Source organism: Plectropomus leopardus, chromosome 11 (assembly GCF_008729295.1).
Source record: "Plectropomus leopardus isolate mb chromosome 11, YSFRI_Pleo_2.0, whole genome shotgun sequence".
Classification (NCBI taxonomy): domain Eukaryota; kingdom Metazoa; phylum Chordata; class Actinopteri; order Perciformes; family Serranidae; genus Plectropomus; species Plectropomus leopardus.
In genome coordinates this window covers 6,012,830-6,031,693 of record NC_056473.1, presented here as the reverse complement: position 1 = coordinate 6,031,693, position 18,864 = coordinate 6,012,830, and the positions used below count along the sequence as shown (strand labels likewise).

Genomic DNA, 18,864 nt, shown 5'->3' with positions numbered 1-18,864 from the left:
CCCTTTGCCTCATGTCATCATTTCATTTATTTTTTTGCACCATTAAAAACAGTAACCAAAAACAAAAAGAATACAGAAAAAACAGGTGCTGGAGAGCTTAGAAAGCCGAATGTGCTTATACTTTAGAAATACCTCACTGAAGGTAACACCGTAAATTACAAATAATACCATAAATTACAAGTAACACCATAAATTACAATACTTTGATGCAATCTATATAAAATTGGGTCAGCAACACACAACACAAAGATCTAGAAAAATTATGAGTGTCTGTGCATGTGTAAATGTGAATGTATATGCGTACATTTGAGTGTGCATGTGCACATAATCAGACTGTGGGTTACAATATACTAATGAAAGCTATTAGGGGGCTTCATCCCCCCTCTCTCTGCCCCGCTCACGCTATAGCTTTCCTATCGAATAAAAGCAAAAAAAAAAAAAAAAAAAATCATAATAATAATCTTAAAAACAAGAAGAAGTTATCTCAAATTTAGGCTCCAGGGGGCAACCCCTGCATAGGCTGAGGCCTTGGCAGTGGTCTGGGTCTCACCTGTGGCCCTCTGCTGAATCTCATGCCCTCTCCCTCCACCTTGTCACTAAGCTGCACTGGCAATAAAAAGCCCAAATTAGGCTTTAGGTTGGGTATTATACTGTGACTATGTTTACATCCACAAAACATAAAATGTTTGTTCTTATTCTGACAAAAAGGAGAAGATTCCGATCAGGCTGTTTACATGACAAATGAAACAGAATATTCTACTAATACTCCTATTTACATGTAGTCCTGCACACTTTGACACATCAAAATATCGTAAAGCAGAATGGCTGGTGCCACTTTTGCCATTTTGCGCCTTAACTTAAATATAGGATTAAAAAAAAATCCATGGGTGGTGGATTTGTTCAGCCATGCAAACACAGAGCCCCTCTTTCATTACCTTCATGAAAATGTTGGCATTGTAATCATTGCACATATCCAAAAACTTCTTATTCTTCTTCCAGTCTTTAATAATGTTTTAAAGACAGAGTTTCTCTCTGTCTCTTACCAGCTGTTGGTGAGTTAGTTTGTGTACAACACACCCATGCAAACACACAGAGTTGACTGTAAACACACAAAAGGCTGCATGTTGCAAACTGTGGTTAAAAACCCCAGTTCAGATGCATGTTCTGAATGTGCTGTATACATCTCCAAAGAATGCTCCTAAAACCCAACTAATGCTGGCATATCCCACATGTCAATATGAAAAAATGTTTTATTAAAAATTATTGTATCCAATAGGAATACATGACCCATATAAAATTCAGAATACTGTCATATTCGGAATAATAATGGAATATCAGTGTGCTTGTAAATGTAAATGTAATGAAAAAGAGAATCTTGTATAATTAGAAAACCTTTAAATGATTTCTTTTGTTTTTCTTGTCTATGTAGCCAATCAGGGAGTTACTTCAGCAGAACAGGAAGTGGCCCGCTCAAGAAGAAGACGGTCAAACCTGGGAGCAAGGTCCGTGTTGAAAATGATGTATTTAAACAGAGTCACAAGTGAACAGCAGGATTCACATCTTTAATGTAATCTGTGCACTTTAATTGCAGAATTCACCTCCGGATCAGGGCTGCATCAGCCAGAGGTTCATGCAGGGAACCATCCTGGCTCTGGTCATTGTCATGGCCTTCAGGTAAGACTGAGCTGAATGGATCTGAGCAGTGAGTAGTGGTTTAAAAAGAAAAAAGAAAATGTGCCGTAGTTACATAATGATGAGGTGCCATATCTTCATTTTTCAGTGTAATTTCCATGTCCGTCCTGTATGTGTTGACTCTTCACCACAGAGGAGACGTCACAGAGAAAGATGGGTAGGTGCTTTTAAGGCAGAAAGACATTAAAGCTTTATAGTGAAAGAAATCAATTTTTCACCTCTGTTAATGTCTTTTTGTAAATCTGTTCCTGCTTTCTGTAGCTATGTTCCTTCCTGTGTTCTCTACATCTCTTGGATGCCCATCTTCACTGCCACTGTAACTTTCTGTCCACCTGTCTGCCCATGGTAGGCTTTCAGCACCTGCCTTTCTCGCTAAGTTTCATTTCCTGATCTGCTCTCTCAGTCTTATCTTTGATTTCTTAGTTGGGTGTTTCTTGTGTCCAGCCTGAAAGGAAATCAAGAGTCACATATCTAAACACCCTATAATTAATTGGGTTTTAAATATATAATTATTTTACCTAAACCAGTGATTCCCAACTGGTGGGTTGCGGTCCAAAAGAGGGTCATGGGTCCATTCTGAATGGACCGCAGGTAACTTGTGAACGTGCCAGTTTTGTAAAAAAAAAAAAAAAAAAAAACAACACTTTGTTATGAAGTATGTTGAATTTCTGGCCTGGGGCTTTTATTTTGAAGTGGCATTTCTGTTTATGCTTGGTTTATTTTTTTTATGTTCCAAGCCAAGGGGTGGTTCCCATTTCATATGGGCTAATATGGGGTCATGTGAAATGTGTGGACCTTGAACTAATGACTGGTGAAAACTCTGGACCCTGTGACTGGACCAGTTAGGGACCACTGACCTTAAGCATGCTCTTGACCTCCTGTGCTGCCATCTGATTGGTGCAGGTCCAGAGCTGCACTGGGATCAGTACGCAAGAGTCCATATACTCCGCTGTCCACCACCCCTGCACCAGGTAAGTGGAGTGTTTGCACAAAAGGGCTGGGAATCATTTAAAAAAAATTGCAGTACCAGCACCAGTACTCTTAAAGTGATACCAAAAGAGTACGTCATTTGTTACCTTTTTTTACTACTTCATTCGATACCTATCATGTATATGAAAGCATTCAGTTGTGTAAAAGCTCTACTTTTGAAAGTGGCATCTTGGCATGTTGAATTTCCAAATAAATGAAGCTCAACTTCACCACATTACAGACTGTATGGGTTGTAGCTGTTGGACCAATCACATGTCACATGAAATAGGAGGATGCTTGCAGTGATTGGCTTTTAGCAAAACCATGCAAATAGTCATTTTTTAGATTTTGGTACAAAAACCTTCAAATGCAGGCATTGTTTGGCTGGAGAACTTTTGATACTACTTGGTATTGGGTTATTTGGTCAAGAGCTTGTTAATGTGCTAACTGGCTAACTATGGTCATGACAGTATTTCAGTCTTTTCAAATGGCGTTTACACACCAACGCCATCTGCAGGTATGGAGGGGGATCTCCCTTCACTCAACATAATATACGTATATGTGCATGTCGTCTGTAGCCTTTGCTATGTGTTTATGTGCAACTTTTTGGCCGAGACACAGGCGATGCAACAGTCTTTCATTGGCACTAGTTCTTTGATGTCTGTTTGGTGTGTCTGGGCCTTACCCTTTTGTAATCCGGGCAAAATAGCTTGATTTCTTTCAAAAACATGGGCAGAACGCAATTAGCAATGAAAGAAGAAATTTAAAAATTATAATAAATCTATTAAATTAATTTTACATATGTAATTATTACTATTTTTAATATAGTTTTTAGGAAATGTACCCCTACTTTTTTTTCTAAATCTACAAATTTCTTCCTATTTATTTGGGACATTTCTTGCCAATTTGCTCATTGTCTTTTTTTCCACATGTTTTTGGACATCAATTTGCTCAGGGCTCAAAGATTTAAATACTTGTGATGGGCATCTGAATGCAGCACAAGAGAAGTGATGCTGATCCTGGTTTTAATGGGTTAAAGCTATTGAGTACTGATACCCGGCCCCACTGACCACCTTTGTTTGGCAGTTTTGAAAAGCATAGCAATTAACGCACTTCCTCAAGGAATGAAATATGCATATATTTTACAGATCTGATCGTTTTCTCTCATTCTCTCATAAATCCTGCAGCCTGCTGTTCAACTTCAACCATAAACAACCAATCAGCGACAGTTTTGACACTGAGTAACAACCAATCCACATCAGGTTAGTAAGTAAGTATGATATGTTTTCTTGTTTTGGACATTTGTCTTCAATGCAATTATCCTCCTTCTCCAGATTTAGGCAGCCTGGTTCCCACACCAGGCTATAGTAATCAGAAGGGCAAATCCAGATCAATGGACAAGGACCGCAGCAATAGAAACCGTCTGAGTCACACCTCGGCGCCTTTGTACTTTGCCAAATCTAAAAAGCCGGTACCCACAGATCTGGGCGGAGTGGGATCTACCAACCGCCTGCCTCCAGGTCAGCCACCACAGCCACGCAGACAACGCAGCGTACGCACAAAGGGTAAATCCACAAACACAGCCCAGACGCGGCACTTTCTTCACACAGTATGCAAACACAGTAAAAGCATGTGTTTGTCAACAGCAAACAAAGCTTATGTACAGACTGTAAGGTGGAATGCTACAGCATGGGCACAAGTGCTCATAGTGCAGCTTTTTTTTTCTTTTTTTTTTTTGCAGGAGGTAGGTCAGCTCCCTCTCTGAGCAGTCTGCATATCGTGGAGACCAACCAAGAGATCACAGCACAAAGTTGCGCAACACCTGAAAGCTGCAGGTATATACAAAACAGTTGACATACTGTGTGTTTGCCTTTTACACTGTTTGAATTCAGGTCTTGATGCTCACTGCTGATGCAACTTTTGTCCGTGTTGACTCTAGCTACACAGTGTCACTCCATGGAAACAGGAATTCCTCCATCTCACAAATCACTTTGCACATGATGTGAGTACACAAACATCACACTATCTACATAACTGCAGGCATGCAACGGTAATGATTTACGTTACAGGTCCGTGAATTCCTAATCATTTCTAAGAAGGTTTCATGAAAGAAAACCATGTGAACCATGTGAAAGAACCATGTGATTTTGCACTAATTATTAGTAAATGGGAGGCCGTTTTTATTTGGTACACTTAGAATGAAATAACTCCAATTAATTTGCTAAACTAGCTTTACCATGATTCTTGTTGTCAGTGCACAGCATGTCAGCTAAAAATAACTTTTTTTTCACAAGCAATCAGTGGTGATTGAAATACCTGAAAGCCATACTTGAGTAAAAGTACAGATATCTCACCGGATAACTTTGCCTATTGGAATTTTACTTGAGAAAGCATCTGACATTAACCACACTTAAGTATCAAAAGTTATTTTATTACATTAAATGTACTTAAATATTGAAAGTAAAAGTACAAGTAAATGCTGTTAGCATACACCAAGTGAAAAGTGGAGCCTACATTACACAAAATGTGGTCTTTTTACAACAAAATCCAGTTTTTCCTTCCCTCCCATTCCTTCATTTGTGTTTCTATCCTCATTTTCTTTCCTACTTTCCTTCCCTAATTTGTAGTAAGTAACTAAAATGCCTAGTGGAAATGTTTTGTAAGTAAAAGTTAAAGTTGACAAAAATATAAAAACTCAAGTAAACTACAGATACTACCAACAAATACTTAAGTACTGTAACAAAGCATTATTATATTACAGCACTGCAAGCGATTCAGCAGTAATGAGGAAAAGGGTTGATGAATACATTTTAACTTTTACCTGTAATAAGTCCCAAATTACATCCAAGCATTACTTGGAAATTGTTAGGAAACAAACGAACCATAAAACAAAGTGTAACCTCTTTCAGCTGTAGGCCACAGACGCATAAAGCATATTTAATACATTGCAGGTCCACGATCAGCGTGTGGGTACGACAATGTGGAGCCACAAAGGGACGCTTGTGTCCCAACCACACAGAGAGAGAGCTCTTTGGTGGACAGAGTACATCAACAAAGGTACATAATGATGATCCACCACATCATCAAAGCATACTTTATTGTATCTTTCTACCACTACAAATGTGTCATATTAGCATATTTTATTCATAAAAACGTATTGACATACTGCACATTACTTGTTGACACAAACACTGATTCTTTTCTCTAAGGGGACTCATCACCTGTGGTCTGTGCCTGTGCTGTCCTTCCAGGACGTCACCTATCACTTCCGTGTCTCCCTGTCTGTGAGTAATTTTCACCTTCAAAATATGAGTAGCTTTCAGGCGCTGTGTGGTTCCTCTGAGTTGTTTTAGCCCAATATTTTGGTACTTACGTCGGACTTATGCAAAACAACTTTTCAAGTAAATTCACTTTCACAGAATAATCATGAGAGATGGTGTGAGCTCCCGTGATCTTGATTGTTTGTTGACAGGTGGTCATGAAAGTTGGTCCAAGCTGTCTTAAAGGGGTAATTCACCCAAAAATGAAAATACAATCATTATCTACTGACCCTCATGCTGATGGAAAGTCAGGTGAAGTTTTATGGTCCACAAAATACTGCCGCAGTTTCACAGGGAAAAGGCATTGCTCTCATCTCCCAAATAATTGAAGCAAGTGGTGACCGGGATTTAATAATAATAATAATAATAATAATTAATATTATTATTCATATTATTAATTTAATTTTCTAATTTAACTTAATTTTAACTATGTTTTTAAAAATGACTAATAAATCTACCTTGTACCTTGTGTCTTGTATTGAAGGCATTAGTTTGAATAAAGTCAATGACTGATTAATGATTTTTATGTCCATATGCTTTTCATTGACAGAGTGAAGTGAGCTGTGCCACTGAAGGAGAAACCTCTTCATACTCTGACTACCATTTTCTCATTCTGAGCAGCTGTGTGTGAGCAGGAAGAGGACGTTTCCCAGTACCTTCACAGTACACGCATTATGCCACATTTTTCCTTTGTGGTTCCATTTGTACGCTGTTGGATGGGTTAGGGTTTTGTCGCGGTATTGTACATTATTTTTAAAGATATTCATACAGAACAAACTATATACCACTGTCCCCTCTGTAATTCCCTCCATGTGTATATGCATTAAGACATCTCTTTTTGCTGAGTTTGAAACACTGTTTTTTTTCTTCTGTCACTGGAAATGTTCTAGATCACTGTAATACGACTGTGTTGTGCCACTGTTAACTGAGTCCATGAGTTTATAGCTTTTTTATTAATAATCGCCAAGTCTTCCATACTTAACAAGCCATCATTACTTTTCATCAGAACTGAAGTTTCTAAATGATGTCCAGGCTGAGATACTGTAGATGACGCTGCACACATTTTTGTTTCATTTTTTAAATACATTGAATCTGTACGTACACTGAAGCCAGTGTCGACCGAAACAGAAACACTTGTCAATAGTTTTATACACTGGAGAGAAGATCATTGGCCTCTGCTACAGGCCTCAGTGAATGCTTGCAACTCGCACTGAAAATATACCTCAGTAGTGCACACTGGCAAATCCTGAGTCTCTACAGTGGAGCATTGTGTTGCTGCAGTCGACTAGACTGTCTGCTGTCTCCTCATGCAGCATCTGACTGAACACTGCACAGAGGAGGACCCACTGTGCAGTATTCCTATTGTGACATTAAAAGAAACATCAAATTGTTACATTAAAGGAGCAGTGTGTAAGATTTAGGGGGATTTAGTGGCATCTAGTGATGACAACTGCAGATTTCAACCAGCTGAAAGTTTCTTCAGTGTTTGTTGTTAATGGGGTTTTTACTGGGTGCCAAATTATTCACGGAGGTCTCCTCCTCTTCAAAACAAACAGACCTAGTGATTCAAACTGGTGAAAAAACTAAATAAAGCCATTTCATGTTAAGATCAGTGATTTTCCACTGCTCTCATTGCAGAAGGAATAACTATGGTGGCTGATGCAGTATGTGGATGGCCCTTTCTAGAACCAGTGTTTGGTTTATTAGTTCTGGGCTACTGTAGAAATGTGGCGGTGCAACATGGCAGTCTCCATAGACAAGAACCTGCTCCTTATGTAGATAGAAACACCTCATTTTAAGGTAACAAAAGCACGATTCTTATTTTCAGGTGATTAAACACTAAAGAAAACATACTTATTACATCTTATTCCATCTCTTCCAATAAAGCCCTGTAAATCCTACACACTGGACCTTTAACTAAGTATGCAAAAGCATACTATTACACAGAAACCTATATTATTATCCCTCAAATGTAGGCATACAAGTCACAGTTATTTCAGCAGATTCACTAAAAGACATGCGGTAAGACTGAGTAAGTAAACAAATCACTGGAAATGAACACGTAGAAACACTGACAGCTTTTAGCAACTGGTGGAGCTACCACAAGTCCAACACTGACAATATTTCAAGAAACACTGGAAGCGTTACACTGTATTTTGCAAACTGGACAGAATGCTGGCGAGGCAATAAATGGCATATATCATTTCAGGTGCATGCCCAATCATTTCTCTAAAATGATGCGTCTCAGCTCAAAGGCAACCAAAATCTGCCTCAGCTGTGGAAATTCCATTTTAATGACTCGATCATGGAGCTGAGAAGGATTTGCATTTATTTACGCACACTGCAGAGATAAAATTGGATCTTGTACACTGGACTGTTTCATGAATTTCTCTGGATATTTTGAATAATTTTCCTGTGCCTATACAATTAAGAATATGCAGTGATAACACTTTGAGTATAACTGAATTGTATGTAATTGTATGTTGTTGTTTTTTTTAGTATCCTGTCTTGTTTTAAATCCATTCTCCACTTACTCTCACCACCCTGTTCTTGTTGCTTTTGTCAAAAATGAGTTTTTAAATCCATACTTGTCTGTTTTCAGGACGAAAAACAAAATAGTGTATCTTAAATGTAAAATCAATATTAAATAGGAACAACAGCCATCTGACAAACATTTATGGAATTTATCATATATTAAGTCACTGTAAAATGCTTTCAGTATACTTATTATGACTTCAGTGGGTATAGTGTTATATTTTAGCTTATTTATAATGCACCAGCTAGCATAATGAAACCACTGTAGCACTTTTTGCACTGTATATATGAACTGCTTTTGCTCTATCCAGTGCACCAGACTGTTTCCACGTACTTTGGTAGAACTGCAAAACATGTAACTGTATAGCTTCATTTTGTTACTACCAATGCTCCTTTTTATCGGATGTGTTTTACCATATTGTTTTTATAGTTGCTGTTTTTGGAGGGGTTGTTGTATTATCAATAATAGATTAACTTTTTGCTAATGGAGCCCAGAAATGATTGACAAACATGTAAACACACACCAGTACATTTCTAATTTTAGCACTATTTGTTAAGAGAAAATGCCATAACACTATAACTCATTGAGTACTTTAAAAGGGATAATTAGATTTTTTTGAAGTGGGGTTGTATGGGTTAGTTATCCATAGTCAGAGTATAACATACAATAAATGTCAGTCAGAACGCATCCAATTTGGAGAAACAGGCTGGAGTCTGATACGGAGGCTAAGCAATGAACTGCTGTGGATGGGGTCAGCAACAAAATGTCTTTTTGCTACTTAAATAAAGTCCCACTTTAAAAAAACAATTTAAGTTTAAATGCACGCTATGTTGAAAGAATTGACAGTGCTTTATCTTAAAGTCAGACAGCCTGTTTTGATGAGAAAGCTGTTAAATTGTTTGGTTCCCCATCTTTTCTGTCATCAAAGCCACCAGACTCCATAGAGAAAAACAGTGATTTTAGCTCGATGAACACGGGAGCTGCTGGTCTACTGCTGCCTCTATCCCCTGCTCCTGTCAGTTAGTTTGCATTATTGTGTAACTTTGGTGAATCCGAGCTGACCCTTATAAGTGCCAAAGTTACACAATAACACAAACAAAATAACTGTTTGAGGTAGCAGTAGACCTGTATTTTCTGTATTTGGTGATGTTAAATCACTGTTTTTCATAATGGAGTTTCTCAAGTGAACATCTCATAGCTTCATTTTCCAGCTGGTAATCACTGTCTGTGGATAAGAAAAAGCAAAGAAAACATTTTAAATTTAATGTACGCTTTGACTGATATTTATTACTTTTAGCTAAAATTTGTTTTGTTGCTGCACCACATCAGTAGATTGCTTCACTTCCATGTTGTACTGGGGCCTACTTCTCCAATCTGGGGATGTGCAGATTGACTTCTATCGTATGTTATGTACAGTCTAGGAATAAATACTGCCAACAACTCCACTTCAAAAAAAAATCCGAACTATCCCTTTAATATCAATGTCTTTTTAGCCCATTTTATTATTACATTTTCAAAGCCTTTTGTCAAAAATATGCTGTAATACTATGTAAATGCATGTAGTAAATAAATTTGTGATTGAATTTGCTGGTGTGTTGTGTCAAACTACTTCAAAAGCTGAGAACAAAATGCTCATTCTGCCCAATAGATGGCAGCCCAAGATTTACTAACAGTCCTTTAGGGACCACGTCATGTTTCCCCCTGATATTAGCCTTTCAGGTAGCGAAGTGTCTACCGCGAATGCTGTGATGTCTGTCGAAAATAAAACTTAAAAATAACATAATCTCGGCGCTGTATCGGGTATTAATATAGAATCGTAGATTGCGCAATTTAGACGGACAAGATTTAACGGCAGGCAGCAGCCTGACAGGCTAAACTGAGGATAGAAAATTGTATGTGGATTAAATGTACGTAAGCGTCATACGTCATGGCGCTGCTTTACGTCACCAAAATACCAGGAAGTGATAGTCAGTACGTGGCCTTATCATCTTGTACCACAGAAACAAGAGTACCGCTTCATTGCAAAATGGTAAAATTACTCATCTTTGTCTCGTTTATTAAGTTCAGCAGCAATAATAATGACAGGCGGGTGTCTGTATACGGCATTCACAATGTTTTCAGCGAAACAATGTGTTTTCTGTGTTGAAATTAAGCTTTGTTGTAGTTACAGACATGCAAGCTAGCCAAGCAGCGTTAGCTTATATGCAACTCACTGATTTAGCCCCTCTGCTAAAGAGCAGTCAGCACATCCTTCCACACTAGGTAAACGCTGCTGACTCGGTACATTAAGGTAAAGGGAAATTTGATGTTGGTGGTTGTGGAGGTGGTGTAGCTTGTCTAACGTGCCTGTGTCTGTCTTTGCCGTGGCTGCAGGAACTCGAGGCTATGACCAGATACACCAGCCCGGTGAACCCGGCTGTGTTCCCCCACCTCACTGTCGTCCTGCTGGCCATCGGCATGTTCTTCACCGCCTGGTTCTTTGTGTATCCTTTCACTGCTTGTTTCACATGACACTGTGCACATGGTCAACATGAAAATTGGGGTCATACCAGACACTGCTAGGCTACTGCAGGATAGTGAGTAGTAAAATGATACAAGAATAAAGGTCTACAGTGGTGAGAGTTAGTGGCATCTAGCAGTGAGGTTGCAGATTGCAACCGTGGATGTAGAGAATTAGATACAGCATAGGAGGCGGCACATAAAGCCAAAAAAGTTCAGCTGAAGTGTATAATATTACCTGGATTATTGACAATGCTTCCACACTGTTTTGCCCAAAGAACAGGCACACTATGAAATAAATGATGATTAATGAATGAAAGCATTGGTATGAATAGTATGTCCAAAATATTCCCTAAATCCTACACATTTGACTTTAATTTAAGGATCATATCAGTATCTTTACGTATTATAGCCCATCTTAATTTATTATCACAGGTCTGCTATTGCTCATGGAGCCCAACAAGCAAATCATATGATAAGACTTAAGATGTTTGTTTCCAGGCACACACTGCTTTCCAGACATTTTTATGACAATGTAACATTTAAATGATATGTCTTGCTTATTACACAAGTAACACTGAATTTACTCTCAATTCCAAAGATTCGGAAAATAACCATAAGGAGACAAAAGACACCAGCAGTGAGATGTTTGCACGTTTAAAAAAACCTCCCAACTTAGCCATACTTAGTTAAAGGAGAAAATGAAGGTCAGCGATTGAATTGTTAAATGGAACTTTACACACTTTAATCCTGCTTCAACGGTGCCCTGTCACCACTACAGTTTATTTTCCCATTAGAGTGGTTTCTAGTTGTAAGTTTGAGAGTTAACTGTGACATCATCATGCAGCACCTGCTGATGGACATGAATTAAACCATTTAAAGGCACAATCGATCAAAAATGTAAACCAAATAAAAATGAAAATGCAATATTCAAACTAAAACAAAAGTGAAATCTCATTCTATATCTTCAGATGCAGTGAAATATTGTTTGCATCAAAAACGTTAGTAATTGTTATGTATAACAGTCGAATCTTTTAAATTGTACCAATTTTTCATTAAACTTTCATTCAGTTTCCACTGTCTTTTTCAATAGTGATTTAATGTAGATGTCATGTATACATCAAACAGGATGACAACTCACATTTTATGCTATGATAAGCGGTTTAACGGTTACCAGTTTCACAATAAATGGCAGTTAATCTCAAATCTGATATTAGCATTCAAACTTTGTTTGATGACTGTGCTGCAAAAGTTAAAGTAAATCCAGTATCAACCAAAGTTAGCAACAGTCTCCCAGACGCAGGTGCAGCATGCAGCGTGGGTTTGTTTTGCTATTGTCTTGTTTACAGAGTGAGCGTGCAGCAGGTAAACCCAATTATGCCGCTGATGTCTCATCTACAGTGACAGCCGAGCAAACGTTTCAAAGACAGGCGATCTTTAATGTTAATGCATATTTGATATGGTTTACATAAGGTGCTTTGGTATTATTTTAACGTTCATGTAAACAAAAATGTGAATAATGCAGCTAAATTTATTCGTGGTTTAATTCTAAAACTTGCTGAAATTCTTTCAGTGTGTATATTGGTACTTTTGGACATTTTAGGTACATTTGAACAATAACTTGATAATACTGCTAACAATGACAATTTTGTCACTAAAACCGTGATATAAGCTGTTGATACTGAGTGTTGTAGTGGGGGGTAGACATAGGTATACAGGTATACCCACCTCTGTTTCTGCCCACTTACATTATATCCACCTATCAGCCAGAAGGCCTCTGGAATATAAAGGGGAGTATACTTACCCACTTCTTCCTCTGTAACCTTCCCATCTACCCAGCAGTGCACCCACCTCACCAACTACCACTGCATGATTGTTCATTTTGTTTCACCTCTGACTGATATGGACCATGGGTAACTGCAAAATAACATACACAGCAGGAGGAATTGGATTTGAAAAAGAGCTCCAAAATTGTCTGTTTATTGTACTTCTTTTTTATGAGCTGGCCCTTAACCTTTCCTCAGCTACGAGGTGACATCGACAAAATACACCAGGGACGTCTACAAAGAGCTGCTGATCTCACTCGTGGCTTCACTTTTCATGGGCTTCGGTGTTCTCTTCCTACTACTCTGGGTCGGCATCTATGTATGAAGGTACATTTAGAATCTTATCTCAGTCTAGACCTCCAATGATTAAGTGATTATTGAACAGTCATCATCTGGTAGTTCATCCCCATCTAATTTGATAATCGATTAATCTGTGTCATTTTTTAAAATAGTCAAAGTTCTGTGTTTCCAGATTCTTGAATGTGAATTTTTTTTAAACTCCTCTATGACAGTGAATTGAATATTTTTGGGCTGTGGACATATAAGACATTTGAAGACATCGTCTTTGATGCTGGGAAATACTTTGTGACTTGCTTTTTACCATTTTCTAGACCAAAGAATTCATTGATTAATCGAGAAAATAATTGACAGAGTAATCAGCGGTGACAGTAACGGTTAGTTGCAGCCCTGTGATGGCGTTGTAGTTTCTATTTTTAACCACAAACAGTTTTGCAGTGGTTTACTTTGTTCTTCTCCCTCTTGTTTACTGCAGTTTCGGGTGACTGACTTAAAAGAATATCACACATTCCAGTGGAACGACGGACATCACACACAACGGACTGGATATAATTGGGACTGCACTGACAACATTTTGGGATCATATGGACTCTGGTTTTCTGGTCACAAGTAAAAAGGGGGATTTGTACAACTTTTGGTGTCTTTCTTTGTTCACCTGCTAAAAATCCATGCATCACATAACAATTATATAAAACGTTGTTTAACAATTTTACCTAGATGTGAATCGAAGTTCACTGGAACTCGACCTGTTTGAGATTAGAGGGTTTATTTTGACACGCTGAAGACTATTTATGGTGCGTTTCACTAGTGCCGCCTAAAACCCTCAATCCCCGATTAATCTTTGCGTTAAAAATAGAGCAGCCTGTTTCACCTTGTCTACAGGAGAACACCGACTACCCTAGTGATGAAGGATTACACCGGGATTAGAGAAGGATTATTTAATAAAAACAGCGGGAACACGGTTCAAAGATCCCCACTCAAAGACAACTGGATTCACATGAAATTGGCTTTAACCATGTAAACAACACATAACAACCTTGCGTAAGGCAAAATAAAACAACAGGTTTCCTCCTTTTCAGCGGAACAGCAGAATATATCCAACAAGACTGTCACTAAATGCTCTAAAAATGGTACTTTAGTACAGATCAAAACAAACTTGAAACAGTTCTTCCATAAACTTATCATCAATCATTCAGTCTGCAACTTAAATTGATTTACGAAGGCCACAAAGATTACCAGACAATCCTGATTAATACAATACTACTATAGTTGGCTTACCTGCCACTGTAAACCTTTTAACTGACTGCCCATTTGGCTACGAAGAGCCAGTAAACACAAACAGGTTAAGACTTCTCATTATCCTTTGTTAAAAATGTGAAAATATTCCAAAATTCACAATATCTGATAATGATGCCTGGTGGTAGAAGTCAGTAGGGCCTTTCATTGCAGATCCTTAACGTCTCTAAAAACTGTCTCCTCTTCACTGACGAGCTCTGGCGAAGGCGTCCCTCAGCCACATAGTGTCCTCATACAGCCTCGGGTCTCCCATGTACTCTGCCGTTCGTTTGTACAAGTAGTAATACAACACTGCCGCTGCGAACAGAAAAAAACAGTACAAATAGTGAAGGACCACAAAACATAGGTAAGCCGAGATAGACATTTTCCCTCTGAATTAATCCACCAATTACCTGTTCTCTGGAAAACAAAAAGAGCCTGAAGACCATCTGTCCAAACAAAACGGTTTGACTCCAGCCATCTGAGGTTCTAGAAGAAAGGAAATACTTCATCGGGAGTTTTTGTCATAGTAAAGCATGTCATTTAAAAAATCATAAAAAATGTATAGTGTATTCAAGCATTTTAAAAAATCATCAGAAACCCCATAGTATAGTGTTATTTCAAAAATAATCAACATCATAGCACAGTATGTCATTCAGAAAAATCAAAACATCATAGTGTGTCATTTAAAAAATCCTGAAAGTGAATGTTAGAATAGAATTTCATAAAAAAAAATAATGAAAAGGCGTAGTATAGTGTGTTTAAAAAAATCATAATAATCATAAAATAGCCAATATTCATTTAAAAATACATAAAAATGTTATAGTATACTATAAGGTTTAAAAAATCCCAAATTTCACAGTATAGCATGTCAGTTAAAAACATCATAAAACCGTCATAATATGGAATGTCACTGAAAAAAATCCTTAAATTTGTAGTATAGTGTGTCACTTAAAAAAATCTAAATCATAAAGAAGTCATGGTATAGTATTTTGTTTAAAAACAATAATGAAACAAAGTCAAATATTATGTTCTTTAAAAAGCTAAAGGTCATACAGAAATGACTGTAAATGATAAAAATGATTTACAGTCACTCCAATATAGGATGCCATCAATATTTCACTTAGATCTTAAAATAATAGGTTTAATTTAGTGTTTGTCAGAACTGCAACGATAAATCAATTATTCAGCTAGTTGCAAACTGTTACATTTTTGCCAACTAAACTGATAACCGGTTTGATTGTTTTTTTAAGAAAAAAACATCAACTTCTCTGATTCAAGGCTCTTAAATGTGAATATTTACTAGTTTCTTTACTCTTCCATGACAATAAACTGAATATCTTTGGGTTGTGGACAAAACAAGACATTTGAAGTCGTCATCTTCTGTTGTGGGAAACACTGACAGACCTTTTTTTAACCATTTTCTAACATTTTACAGGCCAAACAACTATAAATGATTAATTGAGAAAATAATTGACAGATCTATCGACAGTGAAAATAACTGTTATCTGCGGCCTGGTGTTTGCGCAGCTGAGTTGATGTGATGAAGCTCACCAGCACCCAGCAGTGGAAGCAGATGCTGAGCGTCAGGTAGAGAGCAGAGACGATCAGCAGGGCCCTGAACCTCTCCAGCAGCAGGGACACCAGGCCCACCTGGAACACGTAGGTGTTGAACATCATCAGCAGAATGATGATCACGTTGAACAAGATGGCAATGTCCTGGATGCTGTGGACGCAGAGTTCACAGGTTTGTTTGTTTGTTGTATTGGTTTCTGAAGGAGTGAGTCGTGTCTTAACAAAATGTGTGTGAGGAATAAGCAGGGTGGAGGATACGCACTTCCAAAAAACTTACAGGTGCTGGATTAAAAAGTCAAACTTAAGGCAAGAATCACAGGAGAACTGCACACTGTTAAAAGCTCACAGCCGTTTGAATTGTGCAACGTTTGGATCCAACAGAGATTTTCTTTAGGTGTTGTTAAATCACCACCACAAGCAAAACAAGCGATATGAATCATATCGCTTGTTTTGCTTTGTGATATTGATTAAACAGTGGCCCCAGAAGATCTCTGTTGGATCCAAACGTTGCATAATTAACCCTTAATATTACACACACTGGTGTCGCTCTGCGCACAAGAAGCTGTAGAAAATATTAAACATTAGGCGTAATTTCTACTCAAATTTTTCTTAACCATCAGTCCTAATCACAAATATCAAATATTCATTGATTTTCAGGACTTTAACCCTTTAAAAGCCCTCTTGGCCAGGTCACTCTTGGAAAAGAGATTTTAAATCTCAGAGTCTTTTACCTGGTTAAATAAAGGAAATAAATATTACAACGGAACGTGATTTTCTACTTGAATTTAGTTATTTTTTTTAAACATCAGTCCTAATCATAAATATCAAATACTCATTAGTTTTCAGAATAGTAACCCTTTAAATGCCATGTTTTTGTCATGATGCCACCGTGTTTTTTGATGAAAAAAAAAATTCAAAATACTACATGCAAAGAAGATTTTTGGGATATACTATTAAGCATGAGCATCTGAGTAATGAGAATTCAGGAGCTAGTCTAAATGTCTGGTTGGCTGTTTTTTTTCATTCAAATAAGGGATTTGTTTATCAGTCATAAATTACTGCTGTTTTCATTTGTAAGTTTTAGTTTTAGTCCATCTCTCCTAAATGATGATTGTAAAATGATTCCAATTTATAATGATATGACATATAAAATATATAATGAATGATGACGATATGAAGTGAAAGAATCTAGAGGAGAACAGTGTTTGGCTCTTGTACTAAATAATGACTTGAACAACCTTTCTAAAGATCAGACCAATATTTTTTTTTTGACTAACTGATAAATCAGCTCATCATTTCAGTGACTTACATGAAAAGCACGAGTTGGATGACAGGGGCTCCTCTCAATAGCTCACTGAAGGAGTTGACGAAGAGGTCATAGGCCAACAGTGTCAGCTGGATCAACAGCACCAGCGAGTAGTTACCAGTCTGAAGCATCTTCAGCGGCTGATCCTGCAAACCACCAAAAGCTTGCTGCTTGATGTTTTTCCTTTACGTTTACTAAACACAGGTTCTTGATGGTGGCACTAGTCTATGTGGCGTAGATTTAGCGCTTACATGCTTGAGCACAAAAACACTGCAGAGGTCAAGAACAGTCAACACACGGCTGATTTCACAACTTGTCCATTCACATAGTCAGGAAGTGGCTTTTCCCTGAAATTCTCTATTGCTCCAGGTTATCTTCTGTCCGGTTTGTCCCTCTGTCCATAAACATGCTGTCTGTTGTCTTCGGGGAAAAAGTATATTTGTGGTGATTGCAGGAAGTCCAAGATGTCAGATTAGATATTTGAGTTCTTTTCACAAGCTGCATGTTGACATCTTTGATGTGGAAAGTCTCCTCTGCTGCATTTCCTGCAAGGAAGAGCAGAAAAGCTGTGAAACAACAGAAACGTTCTTGTAGAATCTGGAAGAAAAAGCATTGTGATTTTTGTCTCCTCTGAAGCGTATTCACGACTCCTTTGTTTTCCCTGTAGCCATCTCCAGCAGAGGAGGGTTGATGTAACACGCCGTCTGCAGCACACAGCTAAATGAGCAGTAAACCTAGCCATGTGAGGTCAACATACTCACGCTGTTACACAGGCACGGAAAGGTCAAAGCTGGGCTTACAGATTAATTTCACCTCCGCGAAAACACCACCACCCCTTGTTTTGTTGTTCTGCTGACCACACTGCCTGTCTTTCTGTCACCTAATCTGCCCATGACGGTGGCACAGCGTTATTTAGTCCTGGCAGCAGATAATCCATGGAGACGGATAATAGAGTTACTAACTGTTTCACAAGCTCATCTCCACAACAGATAACTCGATTGGCAGTGGCACAGCTCGGATTTTAACTTCGAGGAACTCCCTCCTGACACGTTTGCTACCATCACAACATCGTTTGTCTCTTCCCTCTTCTTGTATAAATCGGTTTCACAAGTAACAAATACTTACCAGAAAAAAAACATGTGAGATATGAAAGTAAATTATCCGGAGCCCAGATGAGTCATTAAATGACTTATATTGGCACCCTTTTTGAAAACAATGCTCCCCACTTGGCGCGTCCTGCTGCTTTCAGCATGTATTTCCGTAAATTCCATGGTAACGCTCCCTCTTACCGTAATAACAGGCATGTAGTTTCAAGGTTTGTTCCTTAAAAACTACAGTGTGTTAGTTTTTGTTGTGTTGCTTTTATAACTGTTATAACTGTTTCCCTTAAATGTTACTAAAAGTAGCTGCTGTTTGGAAATTAAAACAATTAATGGAAATATAGGGGTTTACGCGGTGGCTTCCTCCAAAAGCCTGAAATATAAAGGTGCTGTGTTGCTGTTTTTTTATATTTCTAAATACTGCGGTATTTTGCACGGCAATATGGCAGCAGTGTATTGATATATGGAT

The 18,864-nt window shown here is 38.0% G+C and overlaps 3 protein-coding genes across 5 annotated transcripts in view; 2 read left to right on the top strand and 1 right to left on the bottom strand.

Moving 5' to 3' along the window:
- Window positions 1–10,032, top strand: part of myrf (myelin regulatory factor) — a 33,843-nt gene extending 23,811 nt beyond the window's left edge. The window contains exons 16-27 of one of the 2 annotated variants that reach the window (XM_042496725.1): window positions 1,430–1,502; window positions 1,592–1,674; window positions 1,781–1,849; window positions 1,954–2,037; window positions 2,596–2,663; window positions 3,849–3,923; window positions 3,996–4,226; window positions 4,403–4,496; window positions 4,601–4,663; window positions 5,613–5,718; window positions 5,871–5,945; window positions 6,532–10,032. In XM_042496725.1, the coding sequence (XP_042352659.1) occupies window positions 1,430–1,502; window positions 1,592–1,674; window positions 1,781–1,849; window positions 1,954–2,037; window positions 2,596–2,663; window positions 3,849–3,923; window positions 3,996–4,226; window positions 4,403–4,496; window positions 4,601–4,663; window positions 5,613–5,718; window positions 5,871–5,945; window positions 6,532–6,612 (1,102 nt within the window). In that variant the 3' untranslated portion in view covers window positions 6,613–10,032. The remainder of the gene's footprint in view (window positions 1–1,429; window positions 1,503–1,591; window positions 1,675–1,780; window positions 1,850–1,953; window positions 2,038–2,595; window positions 2,664–3,848; window positions 3,924–3,995; window positions 4,227–4,402; window positions 4,497–4,600; window positions 4,664–5,612; window positions 5,719–5,870; window positions 5,946–6,531) is intronic. The other variant, XM_042496726.1, reaches the window with a different exon arrangement.
- Window positions 10,033–10,444: 412 nt separating this feature from the next.
- Window positions 10,445–13,770, top strand: tmem258 (transmembrane protein 258). The gene is made up of 4 exons (XM_042496001.1): window positions 10,445–10,546; window positions 10,891–11,000; window positions 13,041–13,169; window positions 13,615–13,770. The coding sequence occupies exons 1-3, from the start codon at window positions 10,445–10,447 to the stop codon at window positions 13,165–13,167; spliced, it is 339 nt and encodes a 112-aa protein (XP_042351935.1). The 3' UTR covers window positions 13,168–13,169; window positions 13,615–13,770.
- Window positions 13,771–14,062: 292 nt separating this feature from the next.
- On the bottom strand, window positions 14,063–18,533 carry tmem138 (transmembrane protein 138). 2 transcript variants are annotated; one of them, XM_042496887.1, is made up of 5 exons: window positions 18,421–18,533; window positions 17,299–17,840; window positions 15,969–16,140; window positions 14,828–14,903; window positions 14,063–14,732 (listed from the first exon to the last, which is right to left on the bottom strand). In XM_042496887.1, the coding sequence occupies exons 2-5, from the start codon at window positions 17,424–17,426 to the stop codon at window positions 14,620–14,622; spliced, it is 489 nt and encodes a 162-aa protein (XP_042352821.1). In that variant the 5' UTR covers window positions 17,427–17,840; window positions 18,421–18,533; the 3' UTR covers window positions 14,063–14,619. The 2 variants fall into 2 exon arrangements, with proteins under 2 accessions (XP_042352821.1, XP_042352820.1); XM_042496886.1 differs by having other exon boundaries at window positions 14,642–14,903.
- Window positions 18,534–18,864: the final 331 nt, after the last annotated feature.

Bases quoted from the DNA above. Each gene is read 5' to 3' on its own strand.
- tmem258 (XM_042496001.1), top strand. From the start codon at position 10,445: ATGGCGCTGCTTTACGTCACCAAAATACCAGGAAGTGATAGTCAGTAC. The intron at 10,547-10,890 runs GTAAAATTACTC...CCGTGGCTGCAG, and splicing joins TACCGCTTCATTGCAAAATG to GAACTCGAGGCTATGACCAG. The intron at 11,001-13,040 runs GTATCCTTTCAC...ACCTTTCCTCAG, and splicing joins TTCACCGCCTGGTTCTTTGT to CTACGAGGTGACATCGACAA.
- tmem138 (XM_042496886.1), bottom strand. From the start codon at position 17,426: ATGCTTCAGACTGGTAACTACTCGCTGGTGCTGTTGATCCAGCTGACA. The intron at 16,141-17,298 runs GTAAGTCACTGA...CTGCGTCCACAG, and splicing joins ATCCAACTCGTGCTTTTCAT to CATCCAGGACATTGCCATCT. The intron at 14,904-15,968 runs GTGAGCTTCATC...CCTTTCTTCTAG, and splicing joins GCTTCCACTGCTGGGTGCTG to AACCTCAGATGGCTGGAGTC.